This window comes from Anopheles funestus, chromosome 2RL (assembly GCF_943734845.2).
Source record: "Anopheles funestus chromosome 2RL, idAnoFuneDA-416_04, whole genome shotgun sequence".
Classification (NCBI taxonomy): Eukaryota; Metazoa; Arthropoda; class Insecta; order Diptera; family Culicidae; genus Anopheles; species Anopheles funestus.
Genome location: NC_064598.1, coordinates 58,159,302 through 58,186,158, shown reverse-complemented (window position 1 = coordinate 58,186,158; position 26,857 = coordinate 58,159,302). Strand labels below are relative to the sequence as shown.

The following is a 26,857-nucleotide window of genomic DNA, read 5'->3' as shown; positions in this document are numbered from 1 at the left end:
TTTGATTATTTATCAGTGTTATTGTGTTTAAAATAATCACCGCGTGTCACGTTAGTGATAGCAGTGTTAGGAAACAGATAGACAATCTAGTCCCAAATCGTCCAATGCTGCTTTGTTTGTTGGTTTCTGTTACTTCTTCATCACGTTCCGTCGCTAAGTTAATGCAGTGGTAGCTAATAATAAAACAGTATCGAAATCCCATGTAATAATCCATCGCCATTCAAATAATCCATCGCCTGCATTGGTTCGGTCAGCTAAAATTATAATACAAACGATTTGCGGGGTTTTACATTTTTATTTCAATTTCAATTTTCGCATCACTCTTGGTATATTTAACAAACACTCCAAAAACAAAACATTAGTATTCAAGTAAATTAAATTCTCTATCGTTATGTATTACGTTATGTTTCGAACGTAACGTCATTTTCTTCAGCGTTCACTACTCGACTGGTTTGCTTTGAATATATTTCTCCAAAGCACAATGGCTTTAATGGACCTTCGGCATCACTTGCTTCGTTGTCATTAACACTGGTGAATGTTTCGTTGAGTTGATCGTGATCATGCATCATTCTAAAGCCGTACATTAGCGTTTTATTAACATCCCGCAACCCTTTGTTTAACGTAGCGTATGTTCGGGGAGGTCGAGCCGGTGGACGTTGTGTTTGCGTCGAGTTTATTGTAGTATCTAGCTCCGAAAGAAAAATAGAAACAAATCTCTGTTAGCTTGTTTGTGTACTATATGTATGACAGTTTTTCCTACCATTTGTAAAATAACGCTTCTTAAATGTGTACGATGTAGGCCAGGTAATTCCGAAAAGTTTATGGTTGCGCTAAAATATATGGACGAAAAAAGCAAAGAGGTACATAACATTAGTTGACGAAAATTTCCGAAGTACAGGAGATTTATCTAGATACGATTTGAACCACAACCACGAGCATGAAGCACAAGATCATAGAACATAAGTTTTATTAGTATATAACACTTGGATTAATCAGTTTGAGTATCACACATTGATCATGACATGTTTATCCTACCAAACTCCTGTTTTTCAGCGAAAGAAGCGTCAAAAGATTGTAGTTTTTTTGTCTGTTTGTTGTTTGTTATTGCAGTTAAAGTGACTTCAATTCTGGCATTTTTCACGCAAAAGAAAATAAATAGGTTCGAGTTTCGAATGCCACACTCTCTTGTTAAATAGTACTATACAAAGTAGTACTATATTGTTCAAATGTTTTATGCTTCAAAGGAAGCATATGTTCTTTATGTTCCACGAAATTCATATCGACTCAAGTAAAGAGCGTTGAAATGCGTGTATTTTTTTAATTCGCACCTCGAACCGTTTCAATAAGTTTGATGCACTCTATTCATGAATTTATCAATAGGGTGGATAATAAATTATAGCATAATTATTAGTATTCGTAAAGGAACGAACGAAAGATTACAAAACAGGATTGTAATAAATGCACTTTTCGACAGATCAGACGTGTTTTGCGCATCAATCGAAGTACGAGCTATTGAACACAATGTTGTAAAACTCATGTTGTAAAACGCAAAAAGATATTTTTGGATTTTTAATTTTTGTTGTTGTTGATTTTTTTATAAACACACATACAAAACAACTTACCCGATGTGCCGGTTCTGGATTTATTGCTGATGCACTCTCATGCAGTGTTCCGGAAATTTTGCGCCTTATTTTTGGTCCACTTTTGTGAAGAATTCTTAACCCAGCCAAGAGCGTCATGTGAGAAGCCGGTTCAGTGTTACGGTCATAGTTTTTCCGTTTTTTAAACCTTCTAAAGTAGTCCTGTATTAGATAGGTAGCGTAGAACTTGCCCACGGTCACTTCATCTTCTATGCCAGGAGGAGGCACTACTTGATCCAGCAATTTATTGCTAGTTCGTTTCCATATCTGCTTGATTATATGTCTTAGTTCCAGGTTTGCTTCATCGATGTTGCCCTCGGTTTTGATTTTCAACGAGGTGCGCACCACAGCGAACAGTGTCGCATTAAACAGCACCGTACCATCACTGTTCAGTGGCATATTCATCGATACAAGTCGTTTACAAGCGACTCGGTGCGGACATAGCTTACCGAACCCGAGTGGTGGTGATATTTTGCGCAACAGTGTCACCACATCGAGATGCTTGATGCGGCCTTTCGCATCAGGATCGTATTCGCTCCACAGCCGTACAAACTCGTCAAGATGGTGGGGACCCAGTATGGACCAATCTCGCGTAAGATAATCAAAGTTATCCATGATGACCGCCACAAACAGATTTATGATTAGGAACGAACAAAGGACGTAAAATGAGATGAAGTATGGGAAGGCAAAATTTGAGCCACAACCTTCTTTAGATTCCTTGTCCTCGGAATTTTCATCGCATCGCACTTCTTCACGTGCAGAACAATCCAGCATAATGTCTTGCCATGCTTCACCTAAATACAAATAATCGGTTAGTCTCGATATAAACGAAGATCGGTTTTCATATGTAACAGTTCAGCTAAAGAGACGAACGCACAAAAAACAAATGAACATATAAACAGTAGTATATAATTGTTTAATGTTACATGAAAACATAAGATATGCGGTTTTGCCGCTCTTGAGAAAATAAAACAAAAACAAAATGTTTGGAAATGTAAACAACTCAACAACAGTGAAAAATAACATCGACAACGTACCAGTAGCAGATCTAAACAAAACCAAAATAGCCTGAGGAAAAGTTTGGAAATTGTTATTCCTATGTATTGCAGTATCGTCATCCAATGCAATACGTCCAAAAACCTAAAAAAAATCGAAAAAACGTTGTAGACTATTGGATTCGTGTCTAAAACTGTATGCAATTATAAACCCACTTGCATTCCTATAACAGCATAAATGAAGAAGAGCATCACTATTAACAATGCGACGTACGGTAGTGCTTGAAATGATTTAATGAATGTCCACAGCAGTGTGCGTATACCTTCACCACGTGCTAGCAATTTGATAAGCCTCATAACACGGAACAGGCGGAAGAAATTTATTGATATAATAGTTGACGCGCCCTGTGAGAAGAGAAGAGTTTTGTGACATTTTCAGATATTTTTACTCATTTATATGTTTCTTGTCCAAAAAAAAACGGGGTGATGATCGAAACTAGAATTTAAAAAAATACATTAATGATTTGAGCATTAATGATTTTAAGAAACTATCGTTTGGGGACATAAACGATATTTTATTTAATCTATACATATAAAATTCTCGTGTCGTGGTGTTTGTTATTGAACTCCCCCGAAAATGCAGCACTGATTTGTATGAATTTTTTGCTGTACATTGGCTAGGTATGAAAATAAATTTAAAGATACTTTTTATCTTTGAACTTTTAAATATTCTGAAAAGTATGATATTTAATAGCATAAATATAAATTTAGGTTAAATTTAGGTACTGTTTACAGATAACTGTAAGTAAAAATCTATTAAAAATATTAGTTTTGGATGTGATTCGTAAAATGAAAATAAGTACTCAATTCTTTAATACGAAGTATGAACGACGCACTACAGAACCGGGTATCTCATCACATCCTCATCACATCACATCACATCCGTTCCCCATACACAGGACTTACTATCCTGTTAAACGTAAATAAAGTCCAAGAAAATCAGAAAAAATAAAAGCTAGAGCCTTTGAACGGATATCCCACGCGACACGGATCCTGATTCAAATATTTTCCTGATTACTAAGAAAATTTATCCTGATTAGGACAACTTTCAATACAAAACATATTTTAGAGCGCAAACCCAGTTTTGCCCTGAGTTTATGGGTTAAGGGTTTAACGAAAGACGCAAAACCTTTTGAATCATTTTATACCTTTTCAAAAAGAAATTTGTAATATTTTTCAGTTATACTTATCTTTCTATACCGACTAAAGCACATCTTTATACCTTTGTTCCGCTGCTGGTAGTTACTTCAGAATACACAATATCAATGAAACTACCCAATACAATGATAAAATCAAACACATTCCATGCGTCGCCAAAATAGTTCTAAGAAAGGAAAATGAATCAATTAGCAAATTTAAAAATGAATTGTTAAAATTGTGTTATATAGTCTATTGAACATATTACCTGAAATCTGAATGCGGCAAGCTTGAACACAAACTCTAGCGCAAATACTGCAGTAAACAGTAGGTTTAAAAAATCAAGCCATTCTGTGTAGGGTTGCGGTTGACGGTAGAACTTCATCGAAAGTGTAATAGTATTCATCATAATTAGTATGAAGATGGTGTACTCAAATAGCTGCGACGTAACGAACCACCAAACCTTATATTGAATGCGATCGTCATTCGGGATATATCGCCGCACAGGTTTGGCCTTAAGGGCAAATTCAATGCAGTTGCGCTGGTTTTTATCGAGATCACAGTTTTTGTACTCTTGTTCGCCTTCATTTTGAAACGTTACAATAACAAAACCTACAAAAATGTTCACCATGAAGAATGCAATCACAATTATGTATATGATGTAGTAAGTCGCAACTAGCGGCCGATAGTTGTATATAGGTCCGAAGTTTTCCGTATGTGAGTCAATCGACACGTAAAGAAGACTGCAAAATAAAAAATCAATCATCAAACACATATCGAAGGCACTGTCTACTGGGGACGTGTCCCAAGATATCGATACATACGAAGGCCAACCTTCGAAGGTGGACACAGTGAACAGAGTAAGCATAGCTTTTTGCACGTCATCAAAATGAAATCGATTATTAGACCATTCTCTTTCCTTTGACACGGGTTTATCGACGTTTCCATCCTCAAACACTAGGTATGTTCCGCTATAAGAAAAGTTTTGGAAAGCGAAAATTTCACTTAATTTTCAATTGTTATGGACAACAACCATTAGTAAATAAACTTACTGACATTCTGCTTCTTCGTATTTGGATCGATCGGAACATGAAAAAAATTTACCCTGAGAAAAGAGAAAGATTTAAGGCTTTTGTACAAGAATGCATTTAATTATTGCTTAATCGTCGATCATACCTTAAAAAGCTGTACACCGATTACCGCAAACATAAACTGTAGCAAAAATGTGACCAGTACAATGTTTCCGATGGTTTTTACTGCCACTATCACACATTGTACCACATGCTGCAAAGATAGTAAAGTAGGAAAAAAAAATTAATAATAATTTACGATATTCGGATGATAATAGTTTCAGTTCCTTATCGCTTATGTATGCAGTTCGACGGTACACAGTAAAATTAATGTTTGCTAATGGTAAGGGTTACGGTCACTCGCATGATTCCCCTTATCATCGATACGTAGACGTTCAAGTATCTAATGCCTGTTACGGGAGCCATGATCTATTAGGACCTTACACCAAGAGGAAGAAATTCAACAATGCAATGACCTAGCTTATGCGTGTGTATTTCAAAAGACGGTAAATTTGTACGAGGCACATGAACGAGAAATTGTAATTTAGCGAAAAGATTCCTTCACTGTTGTAAATCTGTCTCTCTTATCTTAGCTTAATGACCTTTAAGTCCTGCCGGCCATTTTTGGCTTACTAGACTTTTTTTTACTACGTAGCCGTATAGTCCCAGCTACGGTGGGACGATCTGGTCCTGTCCTGGCGTCGTTCATTACATACACCAGCGGGCTGCTCGTCAAGTAAATGTAATTTGTAAAACAAGCTACTGCTGCGTAAAATAATCATAGGAATAATCATTCTTTATGCGTCATCAAATGTAGACAAATTTCGCGATAACCCTCATTAAGAAACTTAACCAGCAACATAACAAATATATAACATGAGTTTTGGCATTATACTATGAGCGTGATTCAATGGCAGTGGCGCTTGATTCGATCGTGAGATTTATAGTTCTTGGGTATTTTGTAAATTTTTCCAAATCTCATCAAGGACAACGAGTCAAGTAACGAGTCAAGTCAAGATCAAGTACGCATGAGTGAATATCCCGCTTTAGATAATTATAGTCAAGGAAAGCCAGGAATGGAAGGCCTATTTCCCTTGAGGTTACAGTGCCACAAAACACCAACCAATTACCAACCGAGCCGGCCGTATTGCTAAAATCGATGTAATTTATACAAATGAAATATGTTCAAATAATAAATAACTAATTAACTATCTGTTAGATCTTACCTTTAATCCTTTAGCCCTATTGATAGCCCTCAGAGGTCTTAACACACGCAAGACCCGAAGAATCTTCACGACGGATATCGTTCCTGAACTGGAATAATTAAGTTGTTCATTTCGTTTGCAATCTTATCGTTTCGGACTAACACTAACTTCTACTCACCTAAACAACATTGACACCAACGAGACGCTGACTACTAACAGATCGAGCAAATTGAATGCCGAACGACAAAATGCTCCCTTGTGCAGTATGAATCCGTACGCAATTACCTTCAAAATAAGCTCGATAGCAAATACAGCGGTGAAGAAGAAATCGAACTGATTCAAAATTTGATTTCGCTCGGAATTGGCATTCAGCGGGTCCTCGGCAGCAAGCATCACCGACGAAAGCATGATGCACAACAGAATTATGTTGCCGAACACGGTATGATTGCATAGCCAATGGCAAAACTGTCGGAATCTGTTAAAATTAAGAGTGTAAAAATATAACAAAAATATAAATAACCAACAAAAAAAAATGGCAGACTTATTATCATATCACACAATTGGATGTCAGTGACCTTATAGAAGCAGAAATGACTAACTTTTACGAAATTGATCACACATAAAAGTGCAATGATACAATGAATCAATTACAACATCTGTTTGTTAACGCGTGCATGGCAATACATTTGCCGAACATAATACTACAAAAAGTGGTGCAACGTGACCAGTGCAAAGAAATATTATCAATGGATTATTTGTATATTTATAAGCAACTCAAATAAAAGTCGTATAATAACACTCTTAACCTGTTGGTAGGCTTCAATAGAAAGAGTGACTTTTCATCGGATATCGGTATAGGGCTGCTGGATACCACTGCCTCCGATAATCGTTTGGCGTATGTTGTATGAGCGGAAGTGCGATCGTTCGGAATTTCAATCGCTTCACAGTGATCTGGAATAATGGAACAATAACAAATGTCGGACCGAAACAGTTGATCACCCTCATATCATAAAACTACCCTCAGTTGTGTTTTTTGTTTTTGTTTTTTTTTATTAGCCAACATTAACCTTTACGTGCATAGTGGTTTAGATGTGATAGAAATCAAGTAATAAATCCATTCACCGTTCCATATTAGCAATTCATACATTAAACAACCCGTGACAGAACAAAACAACCAACCCATTCACTGTAGTTTGTGTGTACACATATGTAACATAAGCACGCAACAAGATTCTAAAAAGCCAAACATACTACAGAAAAAGAAAAGCAATTTATCACCTGTTGGTGTTGGATAAGATAAAAAGCGCATTTTTGGGCGGTTCGCGATATTTTTTCACTTTCAAGCCTATGCGTGACAAACGTCGGGGAAGCAGCGTTGGTTTAACTGTTTAAAAATTTGCACAAATAATCAAATAGCTTTTGTTAAAGATGTATTCAGTATAATAGTATTGCCTACCCAAGGAAAAGTATTGTATTAGATAAGATTTTAATGTTTGTGCGAATGCAAAAGATTATCTTATTTTATTGTTAGATAATTAAACGTGACGGTTTTTACACGAATACCTATTGGTTATACTGAATTAAAAAGTATACGAATGATATAAAAAAAGAAAGTTAGACTATTTCGCATTTCATGACGAAGTCGTGAAATAATGAAAGTAGCATTACATGTAAATAAGTAAATAGTTAACAACAAACTATTTTGTAAGGTGCTCTATGTACAAACATCACGATAAAGATTATGAGAAGTATTGTACGTATAAGGAGAAAGAATAAATTGTGAAAAATTATTATTGTTCAAGAAAACAAAGAACGCAATAAGAAATCAATTGATAAATATTACATAATGGTGTTTTTAGTACCGCAATTGCAAATGCCTAATTAATTGCGAATTCATATTAGTGTAACATTCAGCTAACTGATGCCATAACAAGACATAATACAATTGATAAACTTTCGATTGATTAGTTTCATGTTTAATAACAAATAGTCTAGCTTTGAAAGCAATTTTAGTAATGTAGTATGGAAGAATATAACACATATCGAACAGTTAATGCGTTACACCCGCATGTACATGTTATCGAATACCTTGAATCACTACTCTACTGATGCGCGTTTTTTTCGCCTCTTCTAACGTTGCTGATGCAGTTTTAGTGTTGCTGGTACTGATGGTGGATTTCGTGACATTTGCACTGGAAAGCAAAACACGGTTAAACACAACGAACAATTAGTAATCAAATAGTTGCACTATTTTTAAAATAGGGACCAGCACAAGATCAGATATGATGGTCACATCTTCCGATCCTGTGCAATGAGCCAAATGAAAAATTCCCAAATGTCCCGAACTTTTTACTATTCTTTTCCATGATAGGCTCCTCCATTTTCTTAAATCGTGATCCATACGCTCGCCTAGTTTCATCATTATCATAACAGTGACCATCATCATCCTCCTGTTCATCGACGTCTTCCGTTTCATCAACGTCCTCGTCATCCTCGTTGTCGTTTTCCCTGTCACCCAGCTCGTTGTCAGACTTGTCGGTCAAAATATCCAGCTCCGTATCGGGATCATCCTCTTTTTCAACAGCAGTCAATGATTCGGCATCAGCAAGATTGTCCACGGCGATGGCAAGGAAGACATTTAATAAGATATCTATGTTATGATAAACGAAGCTAAGGAACGTTAATTTGTTCTGTAATTTCTAAACACTTAGTTAAGTAAAGTTAGTGTATTTCTATAACAATTGCATCAACAGCTTTCTTTTGAAAGGATACAGTTTCCGCAGATAAACAGAATGATGAAGTAGATACTAGCTAAAATGCCAAAAGATGCCACTCCTCCATATGCTTGGATGCCATCGTACATAACAGCATTCTGTAGCAAAGGTAAAAAAATGTATAGACACACAGGATTTTTTTCATTAAAAATGATATCATTAGTAACTTACCCAGTCTTCTCCAGTCAGGATCTAGCAAGAAAAGATAAATAAATAGAGACTATATTTTACGCAACTCTACAAAGCTTTATTGATTGTTTGCAATCCAACACATAACAAAAATTAATGGCAGCGTGTTGTAAGCTCTGCTGGGCAGATACACCTGTTTCCAGCTACGTTCAAATATCGTGCCATCTGCCTCAAACCGCATGCCGTCTGCTTCAAATCCCGTGCCATCACCTTCAAAAGCGTGCCACTACGGTCAAATCGTGTGCCACTACGTTCAAAATTGACAGCTCGAGCTGAAGGCATTGCCGTACCAAAACAAAACAAACACTTTTGCTAAATGATTCGCAAATATTGCATTGTTTTTAATCGGTTTTCGATAGCTAAACGAATAAACTAAGGATTAATTGCATTTTGACTCCATTTTTCATCAAACGGGTAAAAAATTGGCAAATTGTCAACAAACAACAAACATGCATCCAAGCAGCTGTCAATTTTGAACGTAGTGGCACACGATTTGACCGTAGTGGCACGCTTTTGAAGGTGATGGCACGGGATTTGAAGCAGACGGCATGCGGTTTGAGGCAGATGGCACGATATTTGAACGTAGCTGGAAACAGGTGTAAATGTGCATAGTTAGTAGAGTCTTTCACGTAATTATACACTATTATAAATACATTAAAGTACGGAGCGGCATCCAATCTATTTTGAGCTGCAGTCAAGTCTTCATCATAAAAGGATAACAAAAATTATTGAAAGTGTTTCACTTTCATAATTATTACAAAGGCATAGTAAAAATGAGTTTTATATAAAAAAAAAACCTCAGTAATGTATTACCCCATTTGTTAACACACCGATGAACCTTTTGCTACGTGGCACAACTGCTGCATTTTAGTTTTACTGCATGACCTTCAAACCATGCATAGAGAACACGTGCAATGTTTATGAAACCAATACCTGAAACACGGTCAACAGGCTTTGTACAAAGCTGTCGAAATTTGAACGCGGTTTATTATCTGTAGAGTTAAAGATGAACCGCCCTCCAAATACTTGCATTCCCAAAAGTGCAAATATTACTATAAACAGGAACAGTAGTAACAACAGCGATGCAATTGATTGTATTGAATTAAGCAACGAAGCAACGAGATTCGACAATGATTGCCAGTATCTATAAAGAGAAGGAAAACACATGTAAAGTGCATGTTGACTTAATGAATAGGTTTTAAATTATAAGTTATTTCTTTACATAAAAGTCCTTAGAGTTCTCTAAAAACGTCCTCCATAAACGCCAAAATCTTCAATCTAATAAATAAAACCAAAGATAGATCTTGTGATGCTCTTAGAGGAATAAAATCGAAGTCCAATTATTATCGATTATTAAAAATAGTATTTATAACAGTATTTTTAATAGTTTTCTTCCCCAAGTGTCGTTACAAAAACAACATTTCAACATTCTGCAGCTGATCAATAACATTTTAAACGGTCAAGTATAACCGGGATAAGGTGACATTTCACGGTTCAGAAAAGGAAATGCCTTCTAACCAAAATGAATTATACCCTAGTTCAAGTTTCCAATACTTATAACCAATACGGTATTTCCGCGTTTTAAGAATACAAATATCAACCATTAAAGCTTTGTTTTTTTTTCATGATCATCATATAACTTCGCACTACATTTGATTAGTATTTAAACTATTAAATTCAATTAAATTATTTTTTATTGGTTAGGTTTACTTTTGTAGATAGTTCCTATTAGTTTCTGTTTTATCCTCATGATGATTATTGTAAAATTATCAGAAATGTCACATTGCAACTTATAATTCTCTCATTATATTATCAATGGTTAATGGTTCTGTTGTCAGTGTTTGTAGCAATACCGCACTGATATGGGTATGGATCCGAAGCTTCTCGAAGGATAATATAGGCACTCCATACACTAGTCTGACTCATAACGTCAACGTCGTACAGAATGGTAACATACTACTGTGTCAACGATATAGTACTGTGTACTATACTCAGTACGTCAACGTCGTACAGAATGGTAACATACTACTGTGTCCGAAAAATAAAGTTACTGCGTTTTTTTCTTAAATCGTTTTTTTATTAGGCCAATAAGAAGGTCATCACCTTCGAAGTAATCCCCTTCCGATGCAATGCACCTCTTCCACCTCTTCTCCTACTCCTGGAAAAGGTGGAAAGGTGGAATCAGGTGCAAAACGCGGATGCTGGGATGTCCTTTAGTTCCACCGTCGCTGCGGCTTCTATCTCCTCGATAGTGTCAAAACGGTGTCGCCGAAGCGGCCGTTTTAGCTGGTTGAACAGCCAGAAGACGGCTGTTGCCAAATCTGGCGAATACGGCGTTTGCGGAACACTATAGGTGCCAGTTATTACGAAAAACTCCCCAAAAATGATGGCCGTATGGAAGGGCGCATTATCGTGGTGCAAAAACCAGCTGTTGTTTTTCCACAAATCCGGCCGCTTTCGCCGGATGGAGGTCCGCAACCGCCACATTACGCTTAGATAGTACTGTTTGTGCACCGTTTGGCCCTTCGGAAGAAATTCCTGGTGAACCTCCAGCATCTCTCTAAATATCTGAGCGTGGGTATACGGGGAAACCCAAACCCCTTGGGGAGATGTGGTATATGGCTAAATTGAGCGGAGGGGAACAGCCAGCGTCTGTTCTCCATGTCATCCAGGCGGCTGGATGTCCCTTCTGTTCTGGCATCCTACGGGACTTTAAACAGCTAAGATGCGTAGGCCCTCCGACGAGACAGGGGGTTGGGAGAGAGGCCTTGCAAGCCACCCCCATTACAAATGCAACGAACATGACACCACAACAACGACACCAAGAAATTTCGAATCAGATAAAAAAACCTAGTTTCCTGGAAACGGATTGACGACCAGGCCATGTCTTCGCGACGTGCTCGAACGTGAGCAGGCCAGGAAAGAAGAAGAAGGTTAATGGTTCACGAGCATTTTTATGATACAATTAGATAACTAAGTATGTTTAATTCAATAAGCAAAAAAAATGTCTTGCAATGAATTCAGTATCTTCCCTGATCAAATAAGAATAAGAAAAAAGGCAGAATCATTCACCTAATCTGTTGAGCATTCACCTAAATGCTCGAGAAAACACATTGCTTTCAACTGGTGTAGACATTATTGCAAAAAGCCATCATATTAAAATCAATTTTTAAAAAATGTTCATTTTGCATGAAAAAACACTTTAACCATAGCCAAAGATATAATACAACTTACTACTTAAACATATGGTGCCGCAAAATGTAATGAAATTGAGCATATATAAGCTGTACACTAAAGAAATTGTACCATTTGGAGTTCTGCTGAAGGACATTTATGTAAAGAACGACAAAATGAAGCATTAAGCGATATTCCTACTTGGTCACTTTAAAGACGCGTAACAATCGCACACATCGAAGAACAGATATGCCAAGTGGAGGCATCAATTGCGTGTTGGTCAACAGGACTTCTATAACGCTGCCAATAACGACGAAGCAATCGAAACGGTTGAATAGCGAGACATAATATCCCTGCAGCCCTAGGCTGTACATTTTGAGAAACATTTCCAAGGAAAATAGTGCCACGAAAAACATATTGGTGTACTCTGAAAGAATGTTGAAAAAGACGGAAGGTATAGCATTGTTGATTAAGTACATATATTGAAAAGGTCAGCGAGTCACCAACCGCAAAACAATGACATTCGTTACATGCATAGAGTTTACATACAGACATTACATTAGGTATATAATGAAGGATAGCATAAGCATTTCCACTGCAACCATTGTTACATTTTATAAGCTTTTACCAAACGCACAAATTGAAGCAATGTTTCCATGGGCCCATTGTGTGTGTGAAAACATTCTTGTTGATGCATTAGTATGTTAGTGTACCAACGTGGTTTCGTCTTAAAAGTAGCTTCCTTCAAATTACTAAAAGCATTGGTTGGTTTCGTTTTACAGCAGTAGTGCTTGCTTACATGCTTGGTTTTGTGCTTGCGTGCGAACAAGAGTGCAAATAGTATCCGGGCATCTTATTTCTCATATCCATCATTCGGCAAACAGTGCCGTATACTATCCTGCTCATAATTCCCGGCATGGAATCGAAACGAGCGTCTAATCGTATGATCAAATCATAACGAGTACAGTTTGCATGGGAAGTGTAAACGGTACTGCCTTAGTCACGGTGCAACTGGTGCAATGGTGCTTTACAAATATACCTCTAAATCTAAAATAGTAACATATAGCTTTCTTTTAAATCGAGCAATTTAACAGTCGTTCTCAGTTGGACCGACTGGAAAAGAACAGTTAACAGGGATTTCTCCCATACCTCTTACCTTGAAAATCGTCCAGCCATTGCGGTTGATGATAGTGTTCAGTTGCAAGTACACCAGTGTTCAGAAATACCAGTATAATAATAAGCCAGTAAAATGCTTGTGATTTGACCGCCTTTCGGCATGATCGCCGCATCTTACGATTTAACCGATCCCAAGCTCGAAAGTGTCGATTGTACCACGATTCCGGTGCGGGTTGTGTATAGTCCACGTTGGCTTCAGCACAACCGTGCACTTCTGCTGAATCGGCCGATACCCCAGCCAAACCGCTGGCTCCTGAGCCTACGAGCATTGCTTTGGTTCCTTTCAAAAATCCTTCAGACATAATCTTTCCCGGTGATGGTGGTTCCTGATACGTGTCGATATCCTCTGCCTGTGTAATCCAGTCTAAGTACCCTTTCAGGTCTTCTTCGATTCGTTGCTTTTCGCGAAGCTTCTGGAAATCACCACGACTTTTTGCTTTTGTACGTTCCTTAGAAAACTCACCGCTCAGGACACCAAGAATAAGGTTCATTACGAAAAACGCTCCTAGTATAACCATTGATACAAAGTATATCCATTGCCAATTGCTGCCCATCGCATCTTCAATCTGTCGTAAATATAATAATGAAAACAAACATATTTACAATATAAAAAAATAACTAATTACAAGCGTTATACAAACTGATAAGATTGGCGTTTGTTCTCAAGCCCGTTATTTCTTATTTTTTCATAAACATGTAAAATTGTAAAATCTTTTGATATTGAATTAACGGGTGATCAAAGAAATCAAAGAAATCATTTATGTCTTTTGAAAGGTTAAAGATTTTTTGAAAGTTTTTGTAAGTATAGATAAAAACCATTGCTACAATATAACAGATATAAGTCATGATCATCCTTAAAACCATATCATACTCACATAGTACAACATATCAGTCCATCCCTCTAATGTAATACACTGAAACACCGTTAGCATAGACAATCCGAAGTTATCAAAATTCGTAATTCCAGCATTGGGTCCTTCCCAATAGTAGCGACAAGTCCAGTGTACACCTATGGAGCTACATTGGAAACCACCTTCTCCACACGGTGTTGGATCTTCCATCATGTCCTCTGTTGTTGTGTTTGATTGAATGACATTTGAAATTAATTATTCGTTTTCCATCAATGCAGTCACGTTTTCATGATTATCATGCCACAAATAATGTGGAACTGTAGATTGTACTGCTTGTAACTACAGAATTACTGCTTGTAAAAAGAAATTTAATAACAACTTTTTTGGCTACAGAATTTTTCATTTCAGTAAAGGACTATTTCAACAAACGATGTACACTTGCACCGGAAGTATCAAATTTAGGACGAAGAGAAATGCAAACAAACAAATGAGCAAATGACGTTTTAGCTATTGTTTAGAACTATTAGATGATTTGCTATTTAATAGTCGGTTTACAATTAAATAATAAAGAAATGAATGAAAAATTCTGTTAACGAAATGATAAGTTGTGTTATTGGAAAATGAACTGCAAAACTGCAAACTGCATTGCTTACTTAATACACAACCGACGATGCTATACTTTTGTAAATATTATATTATTTTTCTTTAACTATTATTGTACATGTAATTACCTGTAATGTTGTGAAAGCATGTTTTATGCATTTTGCCAGAAAATAACTCTAAGCCCACGATTGCATAAATGATTATTACAAACAACACCAACAAAGCAATGTGTAACAATGGTACCATTGCTCGTAGAATGGAATTAAGTACCACCTGTAAACCTGTAAATAAAAAAGAAGCAGTATATTTCGTTTTCCGTATTTTTTATAGGTACTACATAATTATAAGCGGGAAACTAATGTCAAAACTTTCTAATTTTTGTTTTAATCTTTATTGCTTTTAACTTAACTCTGTTCAGTGGGACCGACCCTTGGAGTACTAAGATTTGTTACTAATCATTTTACCGAAACTTTATCATTTAATCAAGAAACAAAAATCCAAATTAACCGTATTGGACTTGTGCAGAGGCTTTAATCAGATATGTGGTTGCTTCTATCTTCAGAACTTAGGCTGGTGGCAGCGCTCAATAGTACGACTATCACATCGATTTTCATACACAAACGGAAATGTCTCAAGTCAAGTGAGCCAAGACAAACGGAAAATAGATTTGTATTATGAAACCATTCTTGTGGCAAGACAAGATTCGTCAAATTTTTTCTTTCGTTAAAGCTGTATCAAAACAACCATGGATGTGTGAAACTGTTCAAAATCTAAACAAAAATTCGTTAACAACTCCCATTACTGTTAGCTTGAGAAAAGATTGTGTATTAAATAATTGATTAAAACATTAAAATGATTTTCTCCTGCTACGTAAGTGATACAACGGAAGATCTGGCACAACAAATACGACTCCTTCGAAGAATTTTTGACCCTTTGCCGGTTACCACCCAAGCGCGTGTTAAGTATGCGAAATATTTGTGCAAAAAATATTTAACATGTTCAATGCCGTGACTTTTTTTTCTATCTCCGTGGCGTTTGGTAAGTGTTTGGAAATTGTGGAAGATACTTTAGAGGACAAATGGATATGCTTCTTGTTGTTCCTAAACATATGCAATATTATGAGCGAAAACATGACAAAATATTCATAAATTAATGTTTTTACAAAAACACTTGCTTATTCCAATAGTTTATGCACTAAAATGCAACAAAAATATTCCACGCGCTCCGAAATTGGCACCTTTCCGTGAGAAAAAGCGGAAAGTTGTTTGAGAGTTTCGGGTTTCCGTTTGTGTATAAGGATGCAAATCTAGGCTGCTTGTTTGTAAACTTTCGTTTCGTTAAATTTGATTTTTCCAACAGATCACAAACTTGATTGTCATAATACAAATCTTCCGTTTTTGACAACTTGTCTTTACAATTTGTGTATGATAATTGAGGCTTATTTTAATCGTACGACTAATGTTGGGTCAAGCAGCTCTTTTACCTGAGCGGAGCGAGTCGCTCGCGCTCGCTACCAAGAGCACTGAGCAGGAGGTAGCTCAGCATTGAGCGAATAGAGCACTGAGCGAGAGCGCACTGAGCGACGAGCGAAACGCGCTCAGATGAGCGCGCTGAGCGGTGTGCGATATACGCCCAAAAGAGCGCATTTAACTAAGCGCATTACGGTGTGCGCTGATCATTCAGTGCGTGCTGTGCGAAGAGTGTGCAAAATATAAATTTGCTCATGCCTGAAGAACCGTAGAAAAATCCTAGGCTGTCTACACATGAATCCGCGGACGCCGCGGTCCGCGGAAAACACGTATAACTTATATACCAGTTGGGTCCGCTTGGCTGTCAAATTCCGCGGTGGGCTGTCAAACCTACCGCGGCACCGCGGAAACACAGTTTTGTTGAACATCAACAAATCTGCGGAACAGCAGGCGCGGCGGTAGGTTTGACAGCCCACCGCGGAATTTGACAGCCGAGCGGACCCAACTGGTATACAAGTTATACGTGTTTTCCGCGGACCGCGGCGTCCGCGGATTCATGTGTAGACAGCCCTAGAATAGTTAAATCAGCGCTTAGTTAAATGCGCTCCTCTGAGCGCATATCGCACACCGCTCAGCGCGCTCTTCTGAGCGCGTTTCGCTCGTCGCTCAGTGGGCTCGTCGCTCAGTGCGCTCTCGCTCAGTTCGCTTTTTGCTCAGTGCGCCCGTCGCTCTGTGCGCTCTTCTGAGCGCATTTCGTTCAGTGTTGAGCTGGGTGATTTATTTTTATGGAGCGTAGTGAGCGCACTCAGTAAGGTGAGCGGAGCGATTGAGGTAGCTCTTTCGCTCACGACCCAACACTACGTACGACCAAACCGAAGGGGTGTCATTGCTCATCCGATTTGGTCGTACGATTTTTTTTAACTGGCAGTTAAAACAACATTGAAACAATTTGTTTACATGAACATCGAGAAAATAACATCAATTTCGCGTTTATACAATCGAGTTCAACTTGACGGAAGAAGTCGTACACGACCATCCGACGGAACCAAAAATGTGGTCGTATTTTGATTTGGTCGTACGACCTAAAACGTCGTCCGACTTTATCTGTCAAATCCCGTACAACATTTTGAAAAAGGTCGTATACGACTGATCACTGCCACCAGCCTTATCCTTTAAATTGCCTAATTAGATTAACGACAGTCGGCTTCTGTTTGCTCAGTTCTGCTTAATTATGTTCACACTGCGCTTAGCCGTGCATTGCTATCCGTATTTCTTCTAGATTAGTTGAGCTGCGTTGACAGTTTAGTTGAGGTTTAGTTCATATGGATATCGGTGCTTTGTAACTTACTTGGTACTCCGGAAACTAATCGTAGTGGACGCAGCACACGGAATGCTCTCAATGCTTTGACATCGAAACCGTCCTTCATAATACTGGATAGCGTGGTGCTTATCATCCTATGAACGAAAATTCAAATGAAGTAGAACTAATAGTAAATATTGTAGAGAATATTCTAAAGCTGCGGGGCCACGACAGTTGAGACTTTCCCTCAAACTTCCTCTTTCAATCAATAATTTTTTCCATCCTATGTTCTTTTTATCGTAACGAGTGGTAAGTTCATGGCTGTCATAACTAGCTGACAAGGTTTACACGTTGGTTTTACTACGTAGCCGAATGGAAAGTTTAGACTTTAGCCGGTCTGAAATAAGGGCTAAAGTCTGAAACAAGACCCCCGCCAATCACGGTCACACATCTGCGTGTCAATTTTTCGTACAGGGTGGTTCGGAAACTATGCAATGTGGCCCGAATTCGATTTTTTTTACAATTACGATTAAATTGTAAGGAGGTTTTCGCATAGTGAAAAGTGATTTATTCATCGATGAACCTAGTTCCATATCCTGTTTGTGAAACCGTAAAAATTCCCTCATTTTTGGCCCAACTTTGCCCCATGCCCTCAGGTGTCTGTACCTCGAAACATAATAAAAAACACGCAACCGTCACAATTACGGTTGCGAACCACCCTGCACGAAGTTACCGTCCTTATTTCAAACTTTAGCCGAAAGTTGTTGCTACAGAGGAACAATAGTTTCGATGAAATATGGTAGCGGTAATATCGTGTAATACCGACCCCGCTACAAACTACGCTACAGGGCCTTGCCATGGTAATTCAATGTCTGGACTGCGATGAACAGCATATAACATCATGTGCATTACGGGTCGGTGCAACATTTAAGTTATAACAAAAAGTTTAACAAGAGCAATTAACTGCGCCAGTTTACCGGAGTCCTACAATTCCCTTTTAGTAATAGATACCTAGTTGAGGGAGGAAACTAAGAACATTCCAAATGATCTTCGCTGGAGAGCAATTTCCAGCATTTTTGTGGAAAAGTATGGTCAACCCAATGACAAACAGTTCTTCACAGACGGATCCTCTTCTGAGGCGAGCACGGGCTTCGGTGTATTTAACACACGCATCGAAGCTTTGCACAAGCTTAGACAACCATGCCCAATTTATGTAGCCGAGCTGGCTGCTATCTTTTACGCACTATTACTAAAAAGCGCGAGTCCTCCAGATCAGTATTGTATTTTCACAGACAGCCTAAGTTGAAGCACTGAAAACTGTTGAGGCTATAAAGGGCTCCGATTACTTCACTTGCAAGATCTTGGATACCCTAAGCTCTCTGTTCAACGTTTCGAATATCGCTTATATGGCTGCCCTCTCATTGCGATATTCCCGGAAATGAAAGAGCAGATTTCTTGGCCAAACGAGGTGCCTCCGAAGGAAGCTTTCTTGAGAGATCGATCCTCCCTCACTCCACAGCAGCTACACAGAGCATGTGGGATGAGGATGAGCTCGGTAGGTTCCTACACTCTATCTCGCCACAAGTATCCTTGCGTCCCTGGTTTCATGGGCTCTCGGTAGAGCGCGCATTTATCCGCATGATGTCCATCCAGACTTATCCAGACATGTAACATCTGGTTTCATTGATCACATCCTCTGGTCTTCCCCGTAGCAAAAAATCGTCCCTTAAGCCTTAAGGGACGATTAAAAGGGCGCCGCTTAATACCGTCCCTTAGAAGCTCTTAAGCGGATGAAGTAATGGCAATTGGATATGACGCTAGCTCTTAAGGGACGCTTGCATGCTATGTTATGATAGCGGCAGTCTTTAACTGCAAAAGTACATACCACGAAGACAACACAGCAAAGAATTTCAACCGACAACACATGCCAACGTCAAGATTCTACCAGCGTTCCAACAAGGATGAATCAACAGCAGCAGAGCATCATCGCCGAGCTCACCCTGGATAAGGTGTATTCCGTTGTTGAGGGAAGAAAATGTCCCTCAACAAAGCTCAGCATATGTAGAAATTAAGTAGAAGTTAATTAGTGTAGCATACAGGTTCTACACATTGTAGCATACAGGTTCGACAACTTGTAACGTATTGGTTCGACAGCGATGAACATTTATAGTACCGCTGTAACAAGAGGTTTGACACCTTTGAAAACTAACGCGTGAACACTAATCGTAAGCGTATAAGAAAGAATGAAAAAACACTCTAACACAACACACTCACAGCAACTTGTTTTCCTGCTTATTAAAAATTAGTTTGAAAGTTTTCACAACTTAAATTATCACCAAAAGATGCGCACGAATTTTAGACAAAGTTGGTAATATTTTTATAGCACGAGCGTTTGCGTAAACAGCCTACATTTTACAGAGTCCATCCAATTGCGCAGCAGGACAATGGAGATCGCTACCAACATAAAAGGATATACAATATATAATAATTGCGAAAGTCACGTACGCACAGATAAGCAGATAGAGCAGGATAGATAATTAGGAATAGGTTTAGCTAAGCAGGAGGGCTAAATACGCGCATAAGAACAATGCATAAATTTGCATATAAAAGTAGGCACGCGCGGAGCCAAGAGATAGTCCAATAATCAGAGTTCAAGAATTACAGTCCAATTGTGTAACAGGAAAAAAAGTGTAACAACAAAGAGAAGTGAAAAATAAAATCCGTGCTATAAGTTTTCACCAGGGAAACGCCGTTCTTACTAACGAAGACGAGGCGACCCCGCGTATTATATTAGTTATTAAGACTAGTTTAGAAGACATACGGCCTGGCCGTCCTTATTGAAATTAAAAAATAAGTTTAACACGAAAGCTTAATTGGCTAAAGAAGGTGTAAATTCGTAAAGAGTGCTAAATAACAAATTACGAATGGTGGATGTAAAACAAATGTTGAATGATAAAATACCTAGTTGAGAGAGGGATGTGTGAAAAGTATTTAGTGCCGGAAACAGGGAAATATTCCACTGTGAAATATTTAAGGACCAGAGGCTGAAATATGGAAGGATTTCGGAAGATGCATTGAGGGAAGAATGGAAGAACAGTGACAAGACAAGTAATAAAGCTCATGCAGGATTTTGACATATATACATATTTAAAGAGGAAGAAAAAGGAAAGGGAGAGATACATAGATGACTGTAGTAGTCGAAAGCCCTAGAGAAGTGATTATATCCTTGAATATGGCTGAGGAGAAAGCTTCTCAGGCTCATAGATGGTAGTGCTCCACTCAACAAAAAGAAGAAGGATCACCAAAAGCGAATTACATTTCCAGGATAGCATAACCAGAAATAGATGGGTTGTGCGTTGGTTTAAAGAACTAATAAGGTTTATTTTACTAAAGGTATGAAAGCAAATTGATACGTAATTCAATCCGGGGGAAGCATTCCTTCCAGGGATACGTTAGAGGTGGTCAAGCATTATCATTTGTTTGTTAATCGTATGCAAAGACCATGCAAATAGACTTGAGGCGACATTATCATCCCAGTAATTGTTTAATGATCCCTCATTGAGTCAAGTAGCACAGTAAGTAGCACAGATCTTTGGTAGCAAAAGTGGTGATTTCACAACTGTACGAAAGCTTATGAAATTTTATTTCCCTAAGATCTAGAAATAATGTTAACTTATGCTTTTTTTGCTCGGTTAGAACGGCCTGAGCGTATCAAGACTTATTTTACCACGTAGCAGGATAAAATAAGTCTTGATACGGCCAGGCCGTTCTAACGATAAAAAAAAAATAAGCATAGGTTAACATTATTTCTAGATCTTGGGGTAGTTAACCTATGTTTTAAAAAAGTAACAAAATTGTCTGGTTTTTTGTGCGATTACCCATGCCACCCGATGGTCGATCAACTTGTCAGTAATAAATGATTCTCAGAAAAAAATGTACCAGTCAAACGAGTTTTTCGATTATTTTTTACCATTCGTTAGAAGAAAGTCGCTGTTTTTATGAATACGTTATGTTAAACACAATTAAAAATAATAAATACACAACTTTGCAGTTGACGGTTTGAAAACATCACTGAAAAAGAAAGAGATGCGATTGAGACATTATGTATATCCCAACAACTTAAAAATCAATCACGCAAATGTTTCGTTACTAGGTGTAAGGTATTGGGATCCTATTTCTTTTCTTTTATAGTTTTTTTAACTTACCCGATCAGAACAATAGTGAAATCCAACATATTCCATCGACTTCGAAGATATGCTCCAGGGTGCATGACAAAACCATATGCGATTAGCTTCATCACGCACTCGAGTGTAAAAATTATTAAAAATATTTGTTCCACTTTTTCTAACATCGCATTAGTTGCATTCGAGTCGCCATTCGGAAATGGAGTGTATGTTGCTAATGCAACACAATTTGCAAATATCGTTAACAATATAAGGTATTCGAAAGGTCTGTAGAAGATGAGAAAGAAAAACAGAGTAAATAATTTAACTAGCACGGGGTGAATTAATTAAAGATTTTAGCTTAGTGCATCTCACTGCATGCAAATCGGTTATGAGAGCTGGTTTGATTGTAAAAACTTGCAACACGCATTGTCATTAGCAAAATCACGTAAACACAAAACAAACTTTCTGACGCATACATATATACATTAACTAACATTTAGACATGAAAAAAATGAAAAATAAAGTTAATTCAGTTAAAATCATTTTAAGCCGTTGCTCTGTAGGTGATAGAATGAAAATAATTTTGAAGTCAGATGTGCTTCAGAACGCTAACTTTTCTATCTGGCAACTGATCAAAATCTGTAAACTTAGAAATAGACCGATCAACACTTTTTTGCTGATTAGTAGTAACACCAGCCAATCAAACAAAACAATCTCTGCACTCAGACTGATGCTCTTGGCTTGGATCCCGTTAGAATTTGCATATGTGGAATACAGTTGTCATTGTATGAAGATTGAAATATGGTTTTTTTCTATTTATTCTTGCTACTACCGGAGCACCTATGCATAATTTTGTACACTTCAAACGTTTTTCGTTTATGCTTACTCAAGCACCCTCACAGTACGTGCGTAGAATTGCGGAGAATGCAAATAATTGCTTCGCATTTTGTAGTGAAATTGGTTCAACATAAAAAATTACAAAAATAATTTGTTTGTGTTTTACTTCCCAACAAACTATTCTTTCGTTCGTGAAAACGAAGAAGATATACTAAAAATTCTACAAAGAATATTGTAAGTTAAATCTACTTCCATACATGTGAGCATTTGTATTTAGTGGAATGTGTTAATAAGAGAACTGTTCTTCCAAATACAACATACTTTCTATTACTTCACAAAAAGTGCAAGCATCAAAGATGGTTCAAGACAAATGGAAGTGGTAATTTTTTTTATAATGAAAATCTTAATGCCTTAAGTCAAGGGTCGAAAATGTCTTGTCCACAAAAGCTTATAAAAAAATGATCTTGGTATATTGCATATGTCGTCGGCACATCCACTCTAACTATACTTTCAATAATAAAATTATCCAATAAAACTTTGGACGCTAATTGTTCTTTATTTTCGCGAGATTTTATTATCCCATTTTAAAAATAGAATGGCTCTACGACCGCTATCTCTACATTATCTTCAGTTCGTCATAATCTATCATAACACGGATTCAGGAGTTAGGATGGTTAGCCTGTGTGAAATATTCCCATCGAATGCTGCCTTTTATTCTTTATCGTTTTATACATTTGCAGTTAAAATTACCAACTTTAAAACTATGTAAGCTGATTCTGGTGATACCATGTTCTGCCAAAAAGAGGTCACTTTAGCTTAAACCGTTATTAATAGCAAATAATGTTATTCCAGAGAAGGTATTTTTAATTCCAAACTATCACACTTTTTCAAACTCCTATGTAATCTGTACCAGGTTATTTTAGATTTATTTTTAGGTTTAGGTATATATTTTTTAGGTTTTAGGTGTATATTTTTATGTTATTTTATATATAATTAGCATTTGGTGGTCTGATCTAAAGGGTTGTATGAATGATTCAAACGAAAGAAACCACAGTACGCGGTAAAAAAAAAGTAACTATCCTTTATTGCTTCACAACGTGTCAGGTGAAACAAAACTCTGCTTCAAAAATGGCTAAAAAATCATTTCTGAAGAACTTTTGTGAAATTCTTTTGATTTTTTTAGCGGAAAACATTGTTTTGCTTTTTATGTGTTGTATTTTATTTTCTCATGTCAGAAAAAAAACTTCCTTTTGCATTAGCTTTACTAACTCGCTTTAATTAGCTCACTAACTTCAGAAAACACCTCAGTTTTAGCTATTTGTCGAGAAGTTTTGCCGACCCCTGTCTTAAACAACTATTTGTTACCAGGATTATCCGCCTTAACTTACGGTTGTCTGTAATGTAATCATTTTAATTAACACCTGTTAAGCTATTTATGTTCCACATCGCTTGGACGGTAACTTAGAGGCGCTTCACGGAAGGTGAAGCTTTAGAATGCCGTTTGCCACCCATATATGTTCAATAAGTCGTTTTTGGTTTTCCACAATATTTTTCTATCGTACCACATACATACATGAACCAAGATAGTATTTTGTTTGACCGTGTTTGCCATGCAGAGCTCTTACATTGTTACAAGACACACGTTGTATCACAAATCACACAACAGCCAATGCAAAAAGAAATCAACTCAGAGCATTACATGCATAATACACTTGTCCTCGGTAAGCATGTGCATTTTAAATTAAACCACACCAATACGGCAACATGATTTCTCACATACTTCCATTCCACCACTTTGATGCACAGCTTTCGCAGGGGGTTTTTCAAAGTAAGACAGTAAAATACCCGTTGCGGACGATCAGGGATCACTTTGCCTGGTCGCCTCAGGGGACGTTTTGGTTGATTGTTGGCTCCGGTTCCATCGCCCAATGAGGGATCATCTGCGCTAGTAGGGACTTGTGGAGCAGAATTTACCACAGGTGTCACTCCTGGCGCATCGGCGGTTTTCCCTGTATTTTTGCCAAGAGTCTGCGTCGGTGACACCTTCGCTGAATTAGATATCTTTGTACCGTCTTCCATACCGCATCCGGCAAAGCGCTCACAGTTCACTAATCACTAATGGATGCAAGTAAGTCGGTGCGGAATTAAATTTACACTGAATAAACTTTATCTAACGCACTATTTTTTACGCTTCGACCTAACGCACACTTCTGATTATTTTGTTACACAACACAATGACACATATAATGAAAAAGGCAAATCTCTTATTCTGCACCTTGCCAACTGCTGCTGTCGATCAAGCTGCACCAGAGGCAATAAAAAATAGACCACCACAGCTAATTTATGCGTTTCTCAGGATTTTCGATTTGAGCGTTGCTTTAAATCATACCCAGCACTTCCATTTGGCAAGAGAGCCAAGCGCGTTTCCACAAATGACCGCCAGACGAGAGAGAAAATTGCAAACGTGGCAATTACAAACGATCACCCATCGTCACCGATTTTCACGAGATTCAACGTACGACTGATGTTTAGCTTACGCTTCGACGTGTTCCGAGGCGTTAGCAGCATCCAACATTCATCTCAACGTTTGTGAGAATCCTCATACCTTGGCTGTGTTTGTAAATCAGGTGGTTCACAATGTACAACAAGGTGGTAAAAACATTCAATCAACTATTTAAGTTTGGATATTGCTTGATCTCCGCTCTGATGTTTGATCTTTTGAAAAGTGAAGGCTTCAGGTTGTACAAAGTTTAACAAAAAAAAAAGTGTTTAATAAACTTAGTCAGAGTACAGCATTTTCTAGCTGGCATGCACTGCAACATCTTCTCATAGTGTGCAATAAGCGTGTCTTCAACCGCTGAGTGTTAACCGGCGTTTCAAACAGATCTGGGTGCTATTTTTGGATGATAAACATGACGCAATGGCACGATGTCGTCTTTTACTACTAGAATGGATATTTTTAACTTAATTCTTAAAATCACGTAGCATAGATTTGTAAGAATGTGTTGGGCATGTGTTTATTTTAGATTTATTTGTACATAGTATTTTTCGGCCGGCAATTCTGCACCCAAAGAGAACCTCATTAATGCATTATGTTTACGATCAATGTTGCAAATCATTTTTATACCATAACACAATATAAGGTATAAAAATAGCATTGGTAAGGGTTATTATACTCTAACGATATTGATCGATATTTTCATCAAACAACAATATATTGGTTTGCCTAGGAGCAATGTTTTCAAAAGTCATCTTATATTAGATGCTGCTTAGTATCTATTTGTCGAAAACGGTACCGTTTTGAGTCGAATTAAACAGTACATTCAAGCTACAAGATGCCGATTGATATTTTATTTTTGCAATTTTAAAATAAAAAGCCGGCAAATTCAAAAAGAATCTTCACAGCATGTCACTCGTAATTGATTTACTTTTTGCTATTTACTATTTACTTTTTGGCAGCAATTTGATGCTAGAAACTAACAGCATTGACTAATAAAACTGTTCGTTTTCTGGTTTTATATGGACTGTGATGCTTTTGCTATGCTTTGCTGTCCTCAGTAGTAGCATAGTATAAAGTTTGTAGATAACATGACAAATAGAAATCCATTCTACTGATCGCCACATTACGACACATTTTGATAGACTGTCATCTCTAAACGCGTTTCATTTGCCAAAATGTGTTCTGATGTGTTATCTGACATTTCCAACTTTTAAGAAGCCAATTACGTAACAGTTTAATAGAACCATGGGAAACCACGCAGGAAAACAAATGTTCTAGAACTTTAGCCAGAGAAGTCACAACTGGTGGTAGTGTGTGATGCTGGGCTAGTCCTTATATCACAGATGGCAATAGAAAATTCTTGTGAATAGGCCCACCTCTCTATTAGCCATTGTGGTTCGAAAAGTTATGATTCTCACCATGTGCTTAGGCTAATCCATTTTGTTACATCTATGATAATCATACTTACATTACATCATGACACGTATCATCTGTCCAATTATCCGAAGTGTACTCCTATTGAAACGTTACATCACTAGAATTGTACTAATTATTAATGCGACGAAGACAAAATACAACGATGCCGAAGCACTAGGCCAGAGACATAAATTCTAATTTATACTCTAATTATTCTAATTTATAAGATAATCAAATGGTGGAACGATCGTACAGATTGTGAAGCGAAATCTAACGAAGTCTGACTGCAGAACTG

At 37.6% G+C, this 26,857-nt stretch overlaps 1 protein-coding gene across 2 annotated transcripts; it reads right to left on the bottom strand.

Moving 5' to 3' along the window:
* Positions 1 to 275: 275 nt before the first annotated feature.
* Positions 276 to 25,254, bottom strand: LOC125764800 (muscle calcium channel subunit alpha-1-like). Of its 2 annotated transcripts, none has more exons than XM_049429388.1 (25): positions 24,427 to 25,254; positions 21,849 to 22,094; positions 17,692 to 17,798; positions 15,003 to 15,155; positions 14,296 to 14,489; positions 13,401 to 13,986; positions 12,446 to 12,671; positions 10,004 to 10,214; positions 9,053 to 9,073; positions 8,880 to 8,979; positions 8,454 to 8,757; positions 8,196 to 8,299; positions 6,914 to 7,058; positions 6,286 to 6,582; positions 6,129 to 6,216; positions 5,009 to 5,116; positions 4,885 to 4,937; positions 4,657 to 4,803; positions 4,101 to 4,575; positions 3,918 to 4,019; positions 2,852 to 3,040; positions 2,678 to 2,780; positions 1,623 to 2,434; positions 761 to 830; positions 276 to 685 (listed from the first exon to the last, which is right to left on the bottom strand). In XM_049429388.1, the coding sequence occupies exons 1-25, from the start codon at positions 24,723 to 24,725 to the stop codon at positions 402 to 404; spliced, it is 5,424 nt and encodes a 1,807-aa protein (XP_049285345.1). In that variant the 5' UTR covers positions 24,726 to 25,254; the 3' UTR covers positions 276 to 401. The 2 variants fall into 2 exon arrangements, with proteins under 2 accessions (XP_049285345.1, XP_049285346.1); XM_049429389.1 differs by lacking the exon at positions 6,914 to 7,058 and adding an exon at positions 7,386 to 7,491 and having other exon boundaries at positions 24,427 to 25,253.
* Between the last annotated feature and the right edge of the window lie 1,603 nt (positions 25,255 to 26,857).